The 21932-nt window shown below is 38.8% G+C and overlaps 1 protein-coding gene across 12 annotated transcripts in view; it reads right to left on the bottom strand.

Annotated features, from left to right (window-relative positions):
• Positions 1 to 21932, bottom strand: part of LOC105201229 (disks large 1 tumor suppressor protein) — a 393240-nt gene that overhangs the window by 91720 nt on the left and 279588 nt on the right. For 10 of the 12 annotated variants that reach the window (XM_026132842.2, XM_026132836.2, XM_026132840.2 and 7 more), the window contains one exon: positions 15225 to 15260. The exons of the other annotated variants lie outside the window; for them this stretch is intronic. In XM_026132842.2, coding sequence (XP_025988627.2) covers positions 15225 to 15260 — 36 coding nt within the window. The remainder of the gene's footprint in view (positions 1 to 15224; positions 15261 to 21932) is intronic. 12 annotated transcript variants of the gene reach the window in all.

The raw sequence follows: 21932 nt of genomic DNA on the forward strand, positions 1-21932 counted from the left end.
GACAATTAAACGTCCCAACCAACGTAGCGTGTGAATTCGTCACTGATTTTTATTTTCGTAGTTTAATCGCGGCCGCTTAATCGCTTTTTACACACCGTGGCTTTTCGTAGCTTTCCTCACGCTTCTCCTCGTGCAGTAATCGCGCGGAAATTTGCGCGCGTCCGGCGAACTTTTCGCGATCGTGACTCCGCATATTCCGGTACGTTCAGTTTTTTGCCGTTCTCTTTAAACTCGACCTGCCCGGAAGTTGCAAAGCAAGAAAGTTATGCTGTCATATTCAACCGCGATAAGTATTTTCCTCGGAACTTTAACTTACGATCTAAATAAAATGTTTTATATATAATGATGCATATATAAATAAAATTAATAATAATTATGAACACTTCACAGTTCTTCGTACTAAACAAAATGAAAATTAATTAATCTGTGATTATCGAAACCACTGATATTTGATACAGAATATATTTAAATAGAATGTAATGCGGCGTTTAATTAATAATTTTAATCTGTTTTTTTTTGTTCTTTTATTCAACGCTGTCAAAAAAAACTTTTAACATTTTTCCGCCTTTTAAGCTTAATTTAGAGGCCGCTTTTACTGTCGTGCTTCTTAATTGATCCATGAATAAATTAATCTTGTGTCGTCGCCAGTTTAATCTTGATTTACGCTCCGGGAAATGTTGTATAATTCAAATTAATCAAACTAATCCAATATATATTGTATTTATCTTTGTCGTGCGCCCCAAATTTAAATTCTAATTGGCGAAAACAAATGGTATAAATGAATAAATAAATCCATTCGCGTAAAACTGATTCATATGCGAAATTGTTAAAACGGAGAGAAAAAATTGTTAAATCAGATTACATTCTCGAGATTAATAATCTTATCAGTTTTATTGCATAAAATATAACAATACGCAATTTCACATACGAAATAAAAATGTTTGTTCTGTCTTATCAAAATTTCATAAATCCCTCTCATATAAATTGATAAATGTCTAAATATTGAGACGTAAACTGCACAAAAGTTTTTCATGTTTTGCCTTCTAATGTATTATGAAGAGTGGTTGCGCTAATTTTGCGCCAAGCTCGCTTCATCTGCATCTTTATTCGCGGGGCCGACATTGCGTTACGATAACAGCGGATTCTCGTTTAGCATGCTGCGGCGTTTCAACTCTCTGCAGGTACGAGTTTAATTCACAAAGCTCGCATACTCCGGGATTTAACGTCGGACGATCCCCCGCACCTCCCACATACTCGAGTTCGATGTTACCCGGGGCGTAAACTCGCGATACCCGAAACGCGCATAAAACGCGGACACTGTATGAATGCGGGATCTAAAACGCGTGAATTTACGCTGATACCTCCGCACGAACGGTCGTGTGCCGAAAAGCGCGAACACTTTGATAGTCATAAACGGCTGATAACACAACAACTAACATAGCAAAATATTGATTAAATAAAATAAAATAGTATAGATTACATGAATTTACATGTAACGTCAAGTCAATTTGAGATGATAAAAGTTAAGATGGGGAAGGATAAGATGAGACAGCGAGGTGTTAAAGAAAGACAGTGTGCCTAACTCCATTTTCAAATTTGATGAAAAGCATAAAGCATAGCGAAAGGAGATTGATTCGATAAACGTTATCGATGTACAGAACTGATAGAGCATAAGAGACTTAAACAAAAGCTAACGATATAATCAACTCGAGAGTCAAAATAATCTGTCTATCGTAAAATTGATCTCGTACAAATTTATCGGCTAACATTAAAAGTCACGACGCGCGAAATTAATTTCATAGGCTGCTTGCGGGGTGTGATTAATGAGCTCGTATTAACGATCCAATCTTTGCGAGCGGCGGGTCCGCAAAGTTTCCCCGAGATGTATCGGAAAATTCGAACGGCTACAACGGATATTGCACTTGAGAGTTAATCGATCGTTTCAGCACACATGCTTAACGCGTAACGAGGAGGAGCTGATGAGAATTCAAAACAATATTAACGACGTATATAGTTCCGACACTATGTAATGCAATCTTCTTGTCCAGATATATTTTCTAGCAGAAAATATATCTGGACAAGACCGATTTAACGTCAATTTACCTAGTTTATCAATGGATTGAAACGACCATTAATATTCCCGTAGAAAATTTTCTCTTTAATAAATAAAAAGCATTTATTTAATTTAATTTTAATTAAATTTAATTTTCTTATATAAAACATCCAAAGATTCTCATCGTTAATCGCGCTAATTTATACAGACGATTTAATCGTAGCTCACGTCGCGACGAGACTACGACGAGGCTCAATGCCCGCGTTTTTCTTGGTGGAGAAATCTAGAGGATTTATACGTTTATACTGTTTTTCTCTCGGTTACCTCTTCGCCGGGTCTGAAAAATATGCAGCGAAGGTGGAGAAGGTTGGACAAGCGGCAGCACGTTAAGCTTTCTTTACACACGAAGAAACGGGCTACGATAATGATATAAATATTCATTAACGGTGCTCCCGCACGAGAAAATCCCGCAGGCAAACACCGGAAACAAACATAAACAAATTGCGGTCTTCTCTTATACGATATTCCGGTGTTGGTATCTTCTGTGCAAAAACTACAGATTTCAAATAATGATATCACGATACTATACTTGTCGAATATTTTATTGAGTCAGCTTATACTGTTTATATTTGTCATTTCTGTTTATACTCATTAGATTATCACATTTTGCTTTACACTTCTAAAAATATTTTTAATGAAATATCGATCGACAAAGATATGACGTGCTAAGATAATAAAACAAGATATAAAAAATTACATCGAAAATTTACTGCAAAACTAAATTTGTTTCAAAAGCGTGTAAATCACGTTCTTTACGCGCATTAGTTTTTTACAAATAACACTACAAAATTTGATGCTTTTATATTGCTATAGATCAAAGAAAGAAAAGTAATTTTAAAGTAAAAATAAAATTATCTAGTTCTCAAATAATATATAGTTTCACAAAGAATTGAAAAACATAGATTTATAAAAATTTAAATAAAAAAAAGTTGATTATTTTATATTGAGTATTTTTATTACAAGATATTACCTTAAATAATTACATTTTATAAAAAAAGAATTAAATATGAGAATTTAAAAAAAAGATTAATATCATAAGATTTCAACGATTTTTATATTCAAAGCTGAAGGTGGGAAGAATTGGATTACATATTTTCTGCATTAAGGAAGATTGGTTTCAGTAAACTATTATGATAAGATACATATTGATGGTATTTACATACCTTGCATATAAATAGATATTTATCATTATTCTAAATATTATATTCCTTATTTTTTTAGTTTTTAAAAATTCTTTGCTAAAACAGAACTCTTAAAAAAATAAGAAAAATAAAAGCTTTAAATTGTGCGTGCATAAACAATTTCATAAATATATACACGTAAGTTTAGAAAAAACAACAAATACTTTTTTATACTACTTTATATTTCATTGCTAATCAAGTGTCAATCTGTAAGTTTTAAAAAACGCGTAAAAAAAATGTTACGACTAACTGAACGAGAAATTCCAAACATTTATCGAAGTAATATAAAAGTTACTGTTATCGTTACATAAACCTTGAAGATGTTCTTGCGAGAGCATAAGAAATCACGATTGACATTCACGACAAATCAACCGCAACCGAGATAACTCGATACTATTCATTTCGTATACCGTATTCTGTATCGCAAAAGAAGAGCGTCGTATAAAATTATCATAAAGTTATCGAGAAAATATGTTAACATACTGCCAGTCTGAAAATGTAATTATAGAACCATTTTTGTTTATCAAATCAAAAATAGAAACAACAAATTGCGTTCCAGAATATTAATAGTATAATACAGTACATTCCTTACTTCTTTACTTTATAAAATACTCGTATTCTTTTTTGTGAATAAACTTCTTTCCGAAGATACGTGTAGCCGCAAACGTTTATGTTTCTTTACATTTCTGCAGACCATTCGAGCATAAAAAGCTCCAAAGTGAAAGATATCGCGCGTTAGGAAAACGCAGCGAATCGTAAAGCAAACTTGCAAATTCGAATCTCAAAATAAAAGCGATTCGAGGAAAGTAATTCCATTTTAAAAGAAAGCTACATATTTTCGTTGAAAGCTCAAAACCTTCCAAGTGTAACACAAGAAAATAATAAGTAAGATAAACCGTACCTCTTTTGGTAACACTAAAACAAGATGTCATCGACAATGAATAAAATTTAACGAAAGAAGACGATAAGGGAGATCGTAGAATGCTTAATACGAAGCACGAAGTACCGTAAATTTATTCCAATCTTGTATTCCGTGTCAGCAAGTTAAAGGCTCCGAGTTTTCGGACGAATCGGAAACGGGGAAGTAGCCCTTATCCCGGTCACGTCCGGCTGTTTTTCTTTCCCCATTCTTTTCTGGCCGCCGTCGACGCTGTTTTTCTACGGGAGCGTAAAGGGGGTTGTCAAACGTTGCTTACCCTCGTAAAAATCCGTTCTTCCAAACCGTACTACGACTTTATCGGATTACACGGGGAAATCGAGTGATTTCGGTGCAATAATAGCGAGAAACCGCAGGATAGCGAAATCACGAATTTCCACGAACGTACGTAAAACAACACGCTTCAGTTTAGAATATAATGTCGTAAAGCAGAATTTAATACGTACAATCGAATTGCGAAATCTTTATATCAGATTGAACCCAGGTTCGGTCCAGATGCGCACGATGTAAAACGCTTTTATTCTTCTTGCCGAATAATCGAATTCGTTACTCCTTGCGCTACATACTAAGTGGTCCAATTTAAAAATTATACTTCAATATATAAAAAAAACAAAGTGTTAAAAAAAAATTAAATAAAAGTTGTATGACCTAAAGGGGAACAAATAATAGTAAAAGCAATAAATAAAAATTGGTTTTTTAAGATTATATAAAAATTACCGCCATTCTTTGGAATTATATACTTTTTTTACGTAATATGATTTTTCTAATTATTCTGCACAAAAAAAATATTAAGAAAAAATGATCGGAAAATCAATAATTACGAAATATTTTATATCATGCTACATTTTGATATAAAACATAAACTATTGATTTTTCAATAACTTTAGCTGAATATTTTTGTGTGAAGACTTGTAGAAAAATTAGAGGAATCATATTGTGTAAAAAAATATAATTCTGTTTAAAAAAATAAATAATCTTCACTTAAAAAAACAGATTTTTTTCGAAAATTAATCTTATTATGATTTGTTCTCGACAGACTAACAGATATAATTTCTGTTTGTAACATTTTTATCAAACACGCATATTTTAAAAAATAAGACCATATAATGCTAACGACTTTCATAGATATTTCGTAATTTTCCATTTTCAGTAATTTCTTTTCTCGTAATATGCAGATTTTATCTGCCGCAGGGGTTCCTTCGACGGCCCAATTTGTATAATAACTTACTCAGCATTAATTCGATCGAGCGAATTATACAAATCCATCGTGCGTCGCGGTTTTTTTCTTTCATTGCCATTCCGCGACGGTCAGGGATCCAATTTCTGTTCGTTAAAAGTGAGGTATGCACCAGCTGCACTCCGAGTAGTTCACCGTTGTACGCGAAGTGGCGAATTGCTTTCTCGTTTCACGCAATCGAAAACTCTGGTTTGCTCTTAATGTCTACGTAATTCATACTTTCGTCGAGAGTATCGGCGTCCAATCGAACCGCAGTGCTCGCGGTAGCGATCGAAGTTACGCGAATTTCCGATTACTTTCCCGTGCCATCCGTAATTTCTCGATTACTGTCACGGGGGAAGGAAGGGGGTTCGGGATAGACGCGCACATTACTAAACTCGAAGTTTAGCGACGGCGAACTTCAACCCACGCCGCATAGTTGCATACAACCACAAGGATATAGTATTGCCCGCAGAGTAACGGGGCGGCCGGGACAATTTCTTGAGAGACACTTTGACGAGTTAATCCGCGGAATGTCTGAGAACGCCCTCGCGGTGCAATAAATTCACCAGCTGCGAGGATTTATCGGGATGCGGAAAGTATGAACTCCCTCTCCCATCGCACTCACTCACTCTCCCCCGGTGCCTCCGAGAATTTCTGCGAAGATTAAGACATTTTAGAGCTTTTAGAGCACATTATCTCTAGGTAGTCCACGAATAGCAGATGCTTTCACAAAGCATCCGAATTTAATTATGAAGTTTATGCGTAGCATCTTGATATACGCAAAAGAGAAGGAAAGGAAAACTGTCGGATATCAAACGTTTATTTATTAATGCCGATTTATCCCACGCTCCCTCGGTATGATATTTAATCCTAGGTTGAGCTCCTAACAAAATTTATAATTTATAATTTACGCAGCCACTGATAGAATATAAAAGTACATATTGCAAGTTATTAACCGTGGAAAAAGGAATGTAAACATTTATGGATACAAAACGTCGCGAGATATTTGCGGACGTTAAAATAGAAACGCTCAACAAATATTTCAACGTTTTTTGCAGCAATAGTACATATGGGCGCCGATGCAATATACGATATTAAATTGAAAACAAACACAAAACAAAATATCAACACTCGAATTGTTGGAGGAGAAGTAATGAATCGTTCATTCATCGTACATATCCTGAGGGGACGTGAAACGCATGATCGGTCGCTGGGACCGTCGAAACTCCCGCGTCCGGCAGAGAAGTAGAGAGTGTTTCCGGTGGAGATGAGAGGAGACAAACTAGCGATTCCGTATTGCCGTGCAACTCCCTCGGGTAGTTTTGACTAGTAATCCTAGGCGTGCGGAGTTACGGCACCGTGTTTCATGGCTTACGTAGATCGGATGAGTCGGCCCCTGAGTAACAGTGCGCGCTCGATCGAGGTGATCGGCCCGGGCGTCTTCCACCGATTCAACGCCGGGGAACTTCATTCTACTCCAACACATACCATTTACCGGTTTACGCCCGGGGAGTTTACGACCTTATTCTGCGCCTGCCATCTCCCCCCCCCCTCCCCGAAACCCATGCAGGTGTAACGATGCCCTCCCTCCCCTCGTCTCCGTACCCTATGCCGCTCGATGCAAACGAGATATTGGCAGCGGCGTTATGGTAAATGTTCTTGCGTTAGGATGCGCTATATCGCACGGCTTATAAATAGATTTACTGTCGTAAAGATTAATTATGTTTAGAATTCGCGACATAGACGCGGTCAGCTGGTTAGGTGAGGCAAACGTCCGGGCAATCCGCAAACCTCCCTGCTCAATCCTGAAGTGCCGCCCTGCTCAATCCTGAAGTGCCGGATTTATTATTAATGTTATTATGCATGTCTAGTCAAGTGTTACGTAACCATACGATCAAGTTTAGATAATGCAATTATTATTAGGGGGAAGAATTTCGGTTTGAGCAAAAAAAAAGACAAATTTAGGACGAACTGAAAAGCGTGTTTCAATTGTAAGTAGAGAATAGCTGAGGACGATAGCATTCTCAAATTCATGAGTTCATTCATAAAATAATGAAATATGTACATAACGTTATTGTATTAACGGCAGGAGGTTTAACAATATTCAAACCGAAATAACGGACTTGAAATAACATTTAGAGTTTGTCTCGATTTCACGTCGATTCGTCGAGACACAGTAGTTTCTTACTAACGCGAAGCCAAGCAAAATAAAGAGCCCTGAAGTTTACTTTTCGTTCAAATTACTCGGCGGAGCTTTGCGCGCGCGCCGAACAAGTTTCGCGAAGATAAACCCACGGAAATTGTCCGGTAGTTTTTAAAAGTCAGGACGAACGAGCTGTCAGAGACAACGAAGTCGACCTAAATACACTCCTCAGGTTTTAGATTTCGTCGCGGCACGCCGTGAACCTTGTGCCACGACTGTTTTCGCTCCCCCTTAATGTTAACTTAGCGCTAAATAAAGGTTTCCCCTGAAGGGCGTGAATCATGAATAATTTATTTCATTCTGCCGCCATATCGCCGAAATAATGATTTCCTTTATCTCGTCATTGCATCGTTATTAAAAAAACGGTAGCTCATAAAGTTCCATACAAAATTTGTAATAACGTCATTTGCGACGTTCAACAATGCTTGAATTATATCGTTGTAATTTATTATTATGATATATAAATTAATGATATACAGAAAATTTCAGATGTGACAAACAATGCACATCGCTGCGACCGTACGTCCCGTACGATGGTTGGCCTTATGCTTATTTTCCCAGGGAAAAATCAATCCTGCTTTAGAGCGCACTCGTACCAAACTTCGAGTCCTTATCTGGTCGGTAATCCCGATGCAAATGGGATGGAATACATTATGATAATATTTCCTAATTTTCAGATGCGGGCAAACCGTCTCTGGCAGAAACCAACACTCGGACATTTCCCCGCTTCATAAATCAATTCATAAACTTCGGGAGGCGCTATATCGATCGCCGAGTGGGGAAAACGGACGTTTTATAAAAGTGGATTCACATCTACCAAAGCATTAATTATTTTCGCGCGGTGAAGAGTTGAGGCTGATTAATATTTACCACACCTGGAAGCCTTCGCCGTGCGATATCCGTGCGAAATTCGTTTTAAGCCACGTCTCGCACGTCGCGTACCTTATTATTCATCATAAAACGATTATCATATGAAGACAGAAATGTATTACGTATACATATCTACTGTGTTCGAATATTCCGTACTATAATATTCTTACTGCAGAATTATGTGCTTATCACGATACACCGTTCGTATTAATTACGATTAGATCCGTCATTCGAAAATGAGTTAATCCGCGCAATTGACACACACATACACACACACACACAGAGAAAGAGAGAGAAAGAGAGAGAGAGAGAGAGAGAGAGAGAGAGAACCTCGTGAAACAAGGCGCTCTCAGCGAGACTCAATCGAACTGATCGCATACGTGATACGACCGCACTGTACAAATCCGCGGCGTTTGCAGTTCATCCGGTTTGCAAATGGGCGGGTCTAGCGCGGCGATTACAGAATTTGCGAGTTAAAGTTTATGCACCTGCGGAGAACACGATATCTGCATGTGCCAGCCCAGGCTGGCTGCGGGTGTCCCAATTCCAGGGTAAACATTTGCGCCCAAACGCACCAGGGCCGCTGCGAGCGCATTTGCTTAATCGGTTATTTTGATATTTATCGGCGCGGTCGAAAATCTGAGCGGATAATGCGTTCTCTATCCGTGGAGTGCGGTAAAAATATTTATACAATGATTTCAGTGGCGTCTCCTGCATCGCGCGTTGCATTCCTGTAAACGAAACTCTCTCTCGGATAGTAGTTCACGGCAACTGGATTTTTAACGGTTACAATTCCGTAGAGTGAACGCGATAAAAGATTAATTTTGAAATATCCGTTGAAAAACGTATGCATTTTAACAGAACATGATAATGAAAGTTAAAGTATTAGTAAAAGTTGAATTTCCGTAAGGAATACGTCGCAAAATGAAACAATAAGACGCAATTAACCCGCGGTACGAGTATAATGATACTGTTCAAATTAACAGAACAACGTACTCCGCAATTTATCTCAGTAATTCTCGTACAATGAATGTTATATATATATATATATATTTACACGGATATACGAGTTGAGCCCCCCCCCCCACGTACGGAATAAACGGCATTCCAACGGAAAAATGTAATTATTCCTAATATCTATGCGTGCCACCATTAATATAAATTCCGCGCCTCGTGCGAACCGCAACAGAGTATCCTCCGTGAAATAAAGATAAATGATTGCTGGCACGCAATATACTCCGCGTATTGGAAAAATCATTAAGAGCTGAAGAAACATACGTTGCATTCGTGCTCCGTTGATTCTCGAACATTGTCCTATGAAATGCATTGTGGAATCGAAGAAACACGAGGCTACCGTGAGAAAAGAGATCGTTCCTTTATTCGAAAGAGTAAAAGAGAAATAGCGAAAAAAATCGAGAGTGACGTTGCCCAGAAAAATTATCTTCTCTAATATAATTGAAGGACCGTTAGATTCTTTAACCAATCAAACAGACTTTTTAATTTGTATTTTTGAAAAATGCAGGTTATATTTTACAAAGAGGAAAAGCTCACAAAGAACTCGTGAATAAGCATATAAGATGATTTAAAGATGAACTTTTCAACTTTAACAGGCCGATCTTTTCCTCGAATCGAAAACGCTGAAGCGTCCACAGACAACAATTGCCTGGTAATTGATGTGTGCGTCAAATAATATTAACAGTATTGAATTATTAGACGTGTGAAACTGGCACGAAGGACAGCGCCGCTGGTGATCTCCTCGGAACGGAAGGACCAGTCATGATCCGTCACTAACGACTAATGCCGGCAATTTGCGTCGACGCCAAGGGACGCAACCAAGAGAGCGATGCGTGCACGTCATTCGACGTGATTTATACGACGTGTCCCGTTATAATACCGGCAGCCTATAATGCAACGCTATAGAGCCGGAAGCGCGGGAAGTGCCAGGAGGTGCACCACGTGGTAATCAACATGAGCTACTGGCCGATGATCCCTAACCACTAATGGATCGTGTCAGGAGGAGATGCAATATCGATTATTCCGATGAGCATAGCCGATAATATAACATAGAACGTAATTTAATCGCAAAACAAGATATCTCGTAATATAAATCACCGTGGTTTAGATTACTTGTGACTAAACAATTCACAATCGAGAACCGCAAAAGCAGCTGTAGAACCAAAAAAAAGGAAGATGATTCATTTCGACACTTCTTAGATGGCGAAGATTTAGAAAGATTTTATAAATTTCGCAGTAATCCTACGAGATACAGCTTTAATGTGCCGCCGATGTTTTAGTCGTTAGTTAAGTAATTTTTGCCAAGTAAAGATTTAATCACGTTTTAATGCAGACTTCATAAACATGATGACTAGGACGTAATAATGCAATGAGAAAACACGACGTGTTGAAGAGACGAGCAAAGTGAAAACGGGTGATGAAGCCGGGATTTCGACGGCTTGGAATAATTCGAGATAGGATGTTTTCCCGCGGGAAAACGGTGCCTGTAAGTCGAGTCCTGAATTCCAGGCGGCGATCGAAGCCCTAACTTGCCTCGCAGAAAACAGATCTCGGAATGTCGCATGCAGATAAGCACTTTAAGATATTACAATTCTCATTATCGAAGACGAAATTGTACTACTGTTCGTGAATAGTAAATCTTACCGGACAATATTGCAAGCTTTCTGTCAAGAAAAAGAGAAGCGTGAAATTCGAAGGCTAATTTAATATGATTGTTAGAAATTGATTGATTAGACGACCAATCGTTCGAAAAATATGCCAGAGAAATCGGAATGATAAATATATAAAATTCAGTCGCAAGTCTCAAACGACGCAACGCGGCGTACAATATCGCGGTTGTAGGAAGCATCTTTTATGTATATAGCCATAAAAAAAGAAGAAGTTGTTTGTTCGACAATATCTCTGTCATCGTTCGTGTATCGCATGCGACCTGGCTAGAAATATCTACCGCTTTTTATGGTGGTTACATAAAAAGCGGATTTTTCCCGGATACATCTGTATACCCTATATGCAACGCGCGTACTAATCCACAGGAAATGAATACTGGAGACCGATATCCTGCTGCGTATTGATGAACGCCCGCGGAATTCGCCAAGCCGTGTGCGGGGGGATTCGCTTCGTGCTATGAATCTCCCTATATTCACGGGAGCAGTCATTTTTCCCGTTGGCGCGAGATTTTTCCCACGCGGCGAGGAAAGCAAACAGTTCTCCGGGAGCCGCGACGGAAATATGATTCCCGCGACGTCTCGTAAAAACGACTTGGCTTCATTTCGCTGGATTATGCGGCACCCCTTTCGCCTGATTTACCGCCAAGGCCAAGGGGAGGCGTAGCGCGGAGGAGTCGAGCCAACGAAAAAGAGGAGACAGTAGGGAAAGAGTACGGACAGAGGTGACGAGAAGACAAAAAGAGGTGTACGAAGCGATGAACGAAAAACGAAAAAGAGGGACAGAGTGAGAAAAAGAGAGAGAGAAAGAGAGACAGTAAGGTAATCGACGGCAGACGGCGACTTCCGGAAGATTACACGAGCCGGAGGTTGCAGTTTACTCCATTTGGCAAGCTCGATATTCACCGGGCCCCTTCTCTCCCCCAGCCACCCCCCTTCACCCTCCCTGACCGTCGACGAATGAAATACGCCCTCGCCTGAATTTCAAACGGTGCTGCAAATCGAATCAGGCCCGCTATGAATCTTCCGACGAGGCCGAAGAGAACGAAACTGGCGAAGTTTTGAGGAGGAGGCGATGGGTGTGTTTGCACATTCGAAAGACAGGGGTGATTTAAAAGGTCGGCGCGACCGACGAGGACTAATCAACTCAGTTGAATGAATAATGTCCTGAAATAGTGGCATCTAAGGGGTAACCTAGAGTAATCACGCCACACCCCGACAAAATACGTCCGGATTTAAAACGCAAGATTATTTTTAACACCGGGCCTCTAATCGCGAAATATCGATGCGCAAAGACATACGTATATTTAGCCAAAATCTATAATGTATAATTTATCTGGCGTTTGATATCACACTTTCAATTCGCCGAATAATAGATCGATCGAAATATTATAACGGAAACACAGGTTTCCAGTTAATGAGATAAGGGCACAATGAAATTCAATGCGATGTGATAGTTAATTAGCTCGATGTGGGAATATCCACGCCAGTCAACGAATATTTTGCGCTACACTTACATGTACATTCGGAGGCAAATACTTGTATGTATATACGTATATGTGTATTGCTATGTGTCTGCATACAGAGTTTAATTTTGACGCCGCGGAATAATTATTTTAAGCTTCTCGATTACCGGAATTTAACGTCCACAATGAAAGATACGCTCAGATATCTCGTAAAATTTAACACTATTGTCATTGTAATTCATCCGGAATGGTGTGCGACAAGTGTTCAATTTTATCGTATCACTTTGCTCGCAATAAACAATAAAAAATATACATAAAAAAATAATTATTATTACAAATAAAATTATAATTAAAAAATGTATTGCTAATAAAAAATTCTTTTTCAAAATTTTTCAAGAATTTTCCCTATACATCAAATTTAAATATCTCTTTATTGTATATAAAAAATTTCTATATTATAAATGACAATAAACAAAACTTATTTTTCATCCAATAAATTATTTTACTTTTCAAAGTTCACCTTTTCAAAATTACTAAAAAGCTATTCATTTCTATTATATTCAATTCCTCAATGGCACGATGCCCGAGAAATCTACATTTGAGAAGGAAAGCAAAAAAAAGATATAATCATTATTTGTGTTTTTTTTTCACCACATCTCAAAGATTTTATAGAGACATACTCTAATAAAAATAACATGTTATCTAACCACTTAGAATCATTGAAGTGCTGATAAATTCTCGAGAGACAATTGGATTAGTTTCACGCTAAATTGGATCAGACTCGCCCTTGGATGGAACGGAAGGGAGCGAGCGAATAGAAGGAAACCGAGATGACACGATTTCCTACACGCATTACAAATCGATTCTCGGAAGCGTAAGGAAGTTCGCGCGGACCGAACGCTTCCGGACCTACAGTCCGTATCTTGAAGGTCTGTGTATAATAATCGTCAAAGTTAACCGATCAAACGATGATTAAGGCACGACGTGTCGTGAGCGCAATCGTTGCTCGTAGATTAGATTCCCGCACTATCGAGCATAGCAAGGGGGATCGTTAGCGCTAATGACTCAGGGGCAAATAATTATCCGTTACGTCTTCTTGCGCGTGTAATTTACGAGGAGATACGCGCAGCAATGATATGAAACTGCAATTATGTCATGATAAACTTCGACGTATGCGCTGAGATAGCCGTCGCGCTATCTTATAAAACATTTGTAATACCGCAACTCGATTTGATCAGGAGCCGCTGCTAATTTCTAAATTCTCTCTGTCGGTCGACGGTAAAATCTCTATCGTGCAATGAACAATTTGCATCATAAGTCAAGCTGAATTCCACGTTATTGTATGAAATTTTTATAGTGTTTGATAATAATCACGATAAGGAATTGATCATCGGAATGCCGTGTCACTGTAAGTTTGGTAAACGTTAAAAATTAAGAATATTATTTTCAGATAATTAAAAATTTTGACTTTACTTTCAGTAATTCTATAATTTTTAATAGGTTTAAAAAAAAATTGTTTTTGCTATATATCAAAGAGAATGTTTCAAAACTAAAATATTAAATTCATGTAGCGTTTTAATTTATCTTGCGCCAGTTAGCGTTTCGAGGAATATTTTATAATTCCATATAAAAATATATATGATATTTTTCAAAGCAAAAATATCAAATATAATTGTACAGAAACAAGCAAACATTGTTACAAGTACACCAAAATAAAAATGTAGATTTTATACTATATTCTAGCTTCATTCGTTAAGCAGCTTCCGTGCATTCTGCATCTCTTTTGTGCCCTTTGTAGGAGCTCTAACAATAAATAATAATTAAATACTTCTTAAACAATTTATATCATCTGCAGAAGGCAAATCCGTGTGGCTCGAAGTAAACCGCGCTTCTTTCGACAATTCTGCTTGTTCGAAAATAGTTCTATGCTCATTTCTAACACAAGAGTTTAACAAGTACTAACAAAATATTTCTGGAATTTAAGTAAACCACTTCTGTTCAATACAATTAAGAGTTGTAGAACTATCGAAAATAACATCAGATCTCTGAATTGTTTACGAGTTCCCTTGAAATGATACACCAGCTTCGCACACGTCAGTGATGTATATGGCAGCTGATCAATTTGCAGAAATGCAGGACACGCATTGCGGGAACAGTTAATCGTGTCATCTGTTTAATTAATGGGCTAAATGCCTTCGATGAGACATTATCGTTCATGTTTAATCGTATGCAAATACGTATGCTCTACTTTCGCGCCGAGAGAAAAATTTAATCTGCGACGTTATCACCGATCGAATAATGTAAAAATCCTTGACATAAAATTCTTATTAAATTTGTAAAAAAAAATTTTGTGCAAATGTCATGCTGATAAGCGGACGCCTTTACACCAATTTAATACCGAAGTTAGCATTAATTGACATACATTATCAGTCAACTGAAACGTGTAAATTAAAGGGGACGTGAACGCACGTGACAATTGCAATTTTTCTCTCGGTCGCGACTACTCGCTAACAATCTCCTTGTCTCGGCTACTTTTTGTCACCAACTTTCTACTTACGTGTCTCGTGTCGGCCGCGAGAAGAGGAGTGTGTGCCTGCAACAACCGAGCGTTCAGGGAATTAGAAGAGAGGTCGCGTGGCTTTTTGCTCTTTGCTAGCTTGGAACTTCATGCTTCCGACAAGGCCATTCATCTCGCGTCGGATTCCAAAAAATGGCCAAAATATCGCGGCAAATATCGTTTCATTAAGAAGAGCGTTTACGCAAACATTAGATAGTAAGTCCTATATCCGTAAAGTTTATATCAAAGATTTGCATTCAGAAGCGTATTCCTTGATGAATTTTAACGAATGCATGATGAATCGTAATTATAAAATTATCTAACAAGGAGGATTACAGAATTTTCGGATTAAACTTCATGGACACGAATAAATCGTTATTATTCACCACGTGTAGCTCTCACTTTAACTAGATTATAACCGAAGTTTAATCTACAGCTTTGCTAACAAGCTATAAAGATATAAATTGTTTTCAAATTCACCACAGTATACGCTCGTGCAGTTTAATGCCAAACTTTAAAAAACGCTTTATTTTATTACACGAAACGTATACAGCTATTCAAACTAATTTATTTATATTATTATTATTAAAAATAAGCATGAATTTTTTCAAATCTAATTTTTTTATCGATTTAATTAAGGTGAATGGAAATATGGCAAAAGTGCTAAATGATTTCGCATGTAGACAAAAATTTTTGGCCAACTTTTTGAAAGTTAATGCAGCGCAGCTTTAGGAATTTTTAGAAGGAAATCTTTCTGGGGAGCTGTGCTCGCGTGCTGTGTAACGTGTGCTTATATTCGAAAGGAGATTATTCATGCAAACTTAAATAAAAAATAAAGAGGAAATATTTCTAGCCGGCAAGTGCAGCGGTGCGCCGCTTCTGTTGATTCGGCTAAACGGTTAAGCTCGCATTTAGGTGCCTCCTTCGCAATTAAAATTCGCTCCTTTCGCATACCTCGCACTTATTAAACGCGGTGAGCTCATTAAAAGTGGAAGTTGACGACGGCGCGTGCAAGCACGAAATTTTCCGCTTCGCATAATTATCGCGCCCACGATAACTGAACTACGCGGCGCAATGTAACGACGAATTTCACTAATGTCGCGTCGTCGCCACCGCGATAACGCAGAATAAATTTTTTGAGTTTTAAAATGCACGCTCGATATTGGTCGTTAAAATATTACGTATTCCACGCAATAACCGAGTCAAATGTTAAAAACATCGCAATTAATATGTTCACATTATAACTTCGCGTTTATTATTTGGAAATGCACGCAGATAAAATCAATGTTACTTCAATGTTACTAGATTAAAATACTTGCACTCTGTTATAAGCATACCAAAAAAAAGAAAGAAAAAAAAAGAAAAAATTGCTCGAAAAAGGAAACAGGAGTGGAAGTAATTTTCATTCACGATTAAATTCAAAGAGAGAAAGACATGCCGTCCTAGTTTTCCCAATGCAATTTCCAGCAGATACACGAGATTTCCTGATCATTTTCACGTGTACGAAGACACGTTTTCGCGGCGAATAATCCATGCAGCAAATTTGATGAATCTCGACAGGAGTTATAAACGCGGGGATGAAAATGCGAGGTATGTCAGCGCAATAAAAACGCAACAGAAAATATTTTTTCTTCGTTACTCAATTAGTGTACAGCCCTGGGTAAGGTCGCACTTGCATGTTTCATGCAATAAATTATGCATCAGCACTTGTAATTTTATGTCGTCACTCCATCAGTAAGTAAAATATAATTGATTTTTACGATGCATGATGCGTGAATTACAATCAACGTGTAATATGACTATGTACTTCTAACATGTGTACCGACAAACAAATTTAAAAAATTAGAAACTGGTTTGCTCCATTAAGCCGATGACTACATTCAATGCCATAAATTAATTTATATTCCAGTCGTGTGCGCTAGCTCGAACAAACTACACAATTTAATAGATAGTGAGATAAAATAACTGATAAGAGCCAACACAAGTTCTCAGCGTGTAATAATACAATTATTTATTAATTATTAGCTGTTTTTATCCGTTTCTCTATCTCACTGACTTTGTGTCTTTGGCATCTTAATTTTTGTCACAATTTAATAGAATATTATTAAAAATGTTTCTCGAAGGAATCATTGATCAAGAGGATTTTAAGGAAAACTAACAAATTGTTAAGTAATAATGTTGATAAAATTACAACCACGCACAAGGATTGAAAGATATCGCATCGCTCTTTCCGATTGCATTGCATAATCCGTTAACCATTAAAGGTGTAAACTTCGGACATATCTGAGAGAAAGACCACGGGATTAATCGAACACGATCGTTATCGTGAACAACACGCTATCTTTCCCGAAATTCTAACCAGTAAAACGGCAACCCTTAATTTTCCAGAGTCGAACACGAAAAGTCGGTGCATGTACTGCCAAATTAAATTTCATATTTTGTTGCGCACCGCGAGTCGGCCTTTCGGCCACTGCTCCGACGTGCCCTCGTAATTAATTGCCATTCAAGTCTACCCCACTACGGTGTATCAGATGAAAAAAAAGTCACAAGCGAAATCAGCGTCCTAATTTCCCTTTCTCGCCGTCGCTCCCAACGCGATACGGTGATGCCCTTCGCTCGGTTTCCGCACGAAATCGAAAGGAGAAGCACGTTAATGAAGATGAAGCCTCGCGATTAGCTCAATCGCCGAAAGCTTTTTCTCAATGAATAAACGGCGCGATCGTGCAATCGCTTTTAATTCGTTCCAGCGAGATTTACTAAAGGATTAACGAGTTCGCTGAATTCTGAAATACGACGGTATAAACGGATTATAAGAAATAATTAGAGGCCTTATGATCTCCGTTTACCCACGAAATATCTTCGTCTCATGAAATTAAAAAAGTGTCAAAGGTACTTTGACAGATATCAATTTAATTGCTCGAAGTAATATCTTTTGTACGCGATATATCGTTCTGTCTATTGTTTTTAACCGAAGCTTGAGCTCGACGTCATAAAACATAAAACATTTCCGTGTGGTGAAATAGTGAACTTTCTCTGCGAAAAAGGAAAAGAAAAAGGGGAAAAAAATAGATGGAAGAGGGACGTGCTGAAATAAAACGCGGTGCAGTCTTTTCTTTTATCGTAGGGCGACGAAAAAAGAGCGTTTGGTTTCTCCCGCCGTTTCTTCGTTTTGTTTTATATGTAGTGACGCTATCATGTTCCGGAACTGAAGCATCGGGCCTTTTTTTCCATGGAAAAATAGGGAAAATTGAATTTTCGCCAGCGTAACGCGAGAGATCGAGTGCGCCGGGGATACACGCATGGGGGGAAACGGGCGCGGGAAGACAAAGTGACAAGCGACCAGAGATGCATCGATCGCCGGAAATGCGCCGGTCGACATATTACACCGTGATTTCCGGCCTTGCGATATCGATCGCGATATTCCGTACGCATTCCCGAAACACATTTGCGTGCGCCGTGCGCGCGTGTGCGCGCATTCGCGGCCCCTTTATCGTCCCGAATTTTCTGTCGCAGAGGATATTGCCCATAAATCTGTCCCTTGCGAGTTAGTCCGATACATACAAACGCGGGAGAATCTTTTTTTTTTTTAATATATCGCGACAGCATTCCATTTTTCTTTTCCTCCTTTTTTTTCCAAATCAACGTGAATTGCCTTTTCTCACGCGCGAAAAAGTTTGGAAATTTCGAAGTTTGTCGTTGAATTCGGTATTCCCGCGATTGTGGAGTGAATGGCAAATAACGTCTACCAAAACGTAACAAAAAAGAAAAGAAAAAAAAGAAGAAAAAAACGTCATCTGTAGAGAACACAGAATGCGGCGAGAACCGGGGAAACTGAAAGAAAAATTCTTCCTTTACGAGAAGCGTTCACCGCTGATTTTCTCGTCGCCGAGGCGCAAACTCTCAGCAAAGAGAAATTCGCAAAACGGCAAATTAAAAAAAAAAAAAAAAAAAAAAAACACCCATACATGTCGCTGTCGATTCCATTGTTGATCGAGGATGTCGAAGAAGCACGCGCGACGACGCTGCTAATGCATTTCGGACACACATGCGCGCCCGTCGCTGACAAGGCCATGTACTTTACTTAGGCAAAGAGAATCGCCGGGATTCGGTTACACATTTACACATTTATGGAATATCGATTTTCGTCGGCGGACCGCGTCGCGCCGCGCCGACGGGGAAATTATTCATATATTCGTCGTCGGTGAGACATACCCAAGGGTTGTCCGCGTCAAAGCCACACGAGATTGTACCGCTGCCAGGCAGATCGATCCACGCGGACAACAAGCGGGAGAGGCAAAAGGAGCAAATTGAAAGTAACCTCTCTTGTTGTCGGGCAAATTTTTAACTTTAGTACAGGGCGGTGCGCGAGACACACGGCGGAAGTTCGCGCGACGTTGAAGTTCGCGCGCAAAGTTGCGAGGGCGAGTCTTCGCCGGCGAAGTTCTCCGGACGTGAAAAGATTAAAGAGGATATTAACTTCCGAAAGAAGAGCTACAAGATGCGCCAGTATAAAGAAATAAATTTTCACGGGAAGACCGCGAGTTTCGCGCCGAAGTGCCGCATCGAAGTGCCGCATGACCTAAAAGAGCTCGGGACCATCTTGCTAGAAGGAATCACCGGGTAGGACGGGGAAGGGAGCATAATAGGATGGGTTAGATATATACAATAATTCATCCCCTGTCCGAGAAAGGGGTTCGCGTAAGTAAATCCCACTGGCGGACTTGAGAAATTCGGGCTTATAATTCTTCCGGCATTCAACCAGCAGCGTGTGCGCGTGTGTCCATCTGCCGGCTATCCACGTGAAGGAAAATGAAACGTGGACTATCGGACGAAAAAGTGCCGCCGCTCGTGAGACAATGCAGAAATAAGTATCATTAATTACAAGAGAAATCTCTCCCACTCGAGATCGTCGTGTCATCTGCGAGGGGAGCAAGAACGTACATTAGTAGGACGCCTCGTGACGGATTACGACGTCAACAGGGAGGGGGGAGGGGGGGAGGGTCAAAGGGAGAATTTTTTCCGCTCTGCCAGTCACGAAGCTGAGAAATTTAATTATCCGACGGACGCGTCTTGTGCTGCGAGGATGAAAATATTCGTCTCCCCTTTCAAGCGCTTTTGGGCAAACTGCACAGAAGATAGGAGGCTTGAAGCGGCAGAGGTCGATAGAAACATGAAACGCGGTGGCGATAGCAAAAAGCGAATTTACGCGCGTCGTGGTAATTAACGAGGTTAAATCTGCGCGAAAAAGCGACACGGCAAATTCGTCGATCAAAACTCGGCTCCTTTGCTTCTTTTTCTTTTGGGCGTTATATGTAGACATAATTACTCGTATATACACGTAACCTTCGTGCGGTAACAGCGGAGATTAATATTTCCGAGGCGTGCCGCGGAAACTGCGGCGTAAATTAAGGATCGATTTGTTGCCGTGCCTGTTTACGACAAGCAATTTTGAATGTTGATTAAAGGTGGGCTTTGCAATTTCACGACGCTAGCAAATTTATTATTATACATTTTATGTCATGATGGTAATTTACCGATTTTATTACAAACTTGAAATCTTTTTCACATCTATAATTTATATTTACAATGTACCAGAAATCGATTCAACTTGGCGTTACACTTTTTTACATGTTATGATATTATTTCTGAAATAAGAAAAAAAACAAGGCTTTATAAATGAGACAGTCAGATCCCTCGTATTGTATCCGCGATATCCGAAATCTCTGATATGTTGCCAATGTTAAAAGAGATAGAGATGTAAACAATAGATACACGTTATCTCCAAGAGCGCGTTGCTTTCAGACTGTCAATGAATCAGGATTCTTTAGATGGCATTTATCAGTTACGGCGAGATTCGAAGCGTAACGAAATTCCAAGTAAATTTTTACCTTATCAACGTTGCATTTCTTGGCGCGACTCAAATACAATTGTCGCAACAGTGATACAAGAGAGAACTCGACGTTTTCATTGGAAAGAATAAAACTTGAATACGCAACAGGAGAATGTAAAGAGTTCACAATGTGCCGTCCATTGTCATAATTAGAATTTCCCACTTAAAATTTATTGATGCACCCATCTTATTTGTATGTAGCCATTGAACAGTTTCTAATTCTTTAAATAATAAATCCTAATACTAAAGCACATCATATTAGGTAATACTTATTCCGGTAACGTGTAAAAAAAACATGCGTTCCTTCCGGATTCTGCAATGAAATGATATACGTCATACTTTCTGTTACCCATGGGGCACATTTTTCACATTTGTGGGACAAGCCTCCGAGGAGTAGAAGCGCGCGAGGGTCAAGGTGACTGGATGGATCGTCGATGGAATTCAATTACTACTCCCATAAAACCGACCTTAAACGGAAACCATTAAATTTCGCGTCCAGGTTCTCTTACGATCTATTTTAGAATCCAAATAATGGGCAGTCAATTTTCACACTTCCAAATTCTCCATATTAATAACATTTTTATGATAGATAAAAGAATCATTTCGCTGCATTTGTTAGAGTAGATATACGATAGTATAGAAGGTTAAACGGTAGATAATAGATAGATGGGAAGAGTTAGAAAGGGGCAAAAAAGAAAGAAAGCACTAGAAAGGAACAAGATAAATTAGTCGGGGCCGAACCTTCATCCTAGATGTTTTCTGATCTGAAAAAGAGTGGATCTGAGCGAATTTTCAAATGACCGATGTGAAGCATAAGC

This window comes from Solenopsis invicta, chromosome 1, assembly GCF_016802725.1.
Source record: "Solenopsis invicta isolate M01_SB chromosome 1, UNIL_Sinv_3.0, whole genome shotgun sequence".
Taxonomy (NCBI): Eukaryota; Metazoa; Arthropoda; class Insecta; order Hymenoptera; family Formicidae; genus Solenopsis; species Solenopsis invicta.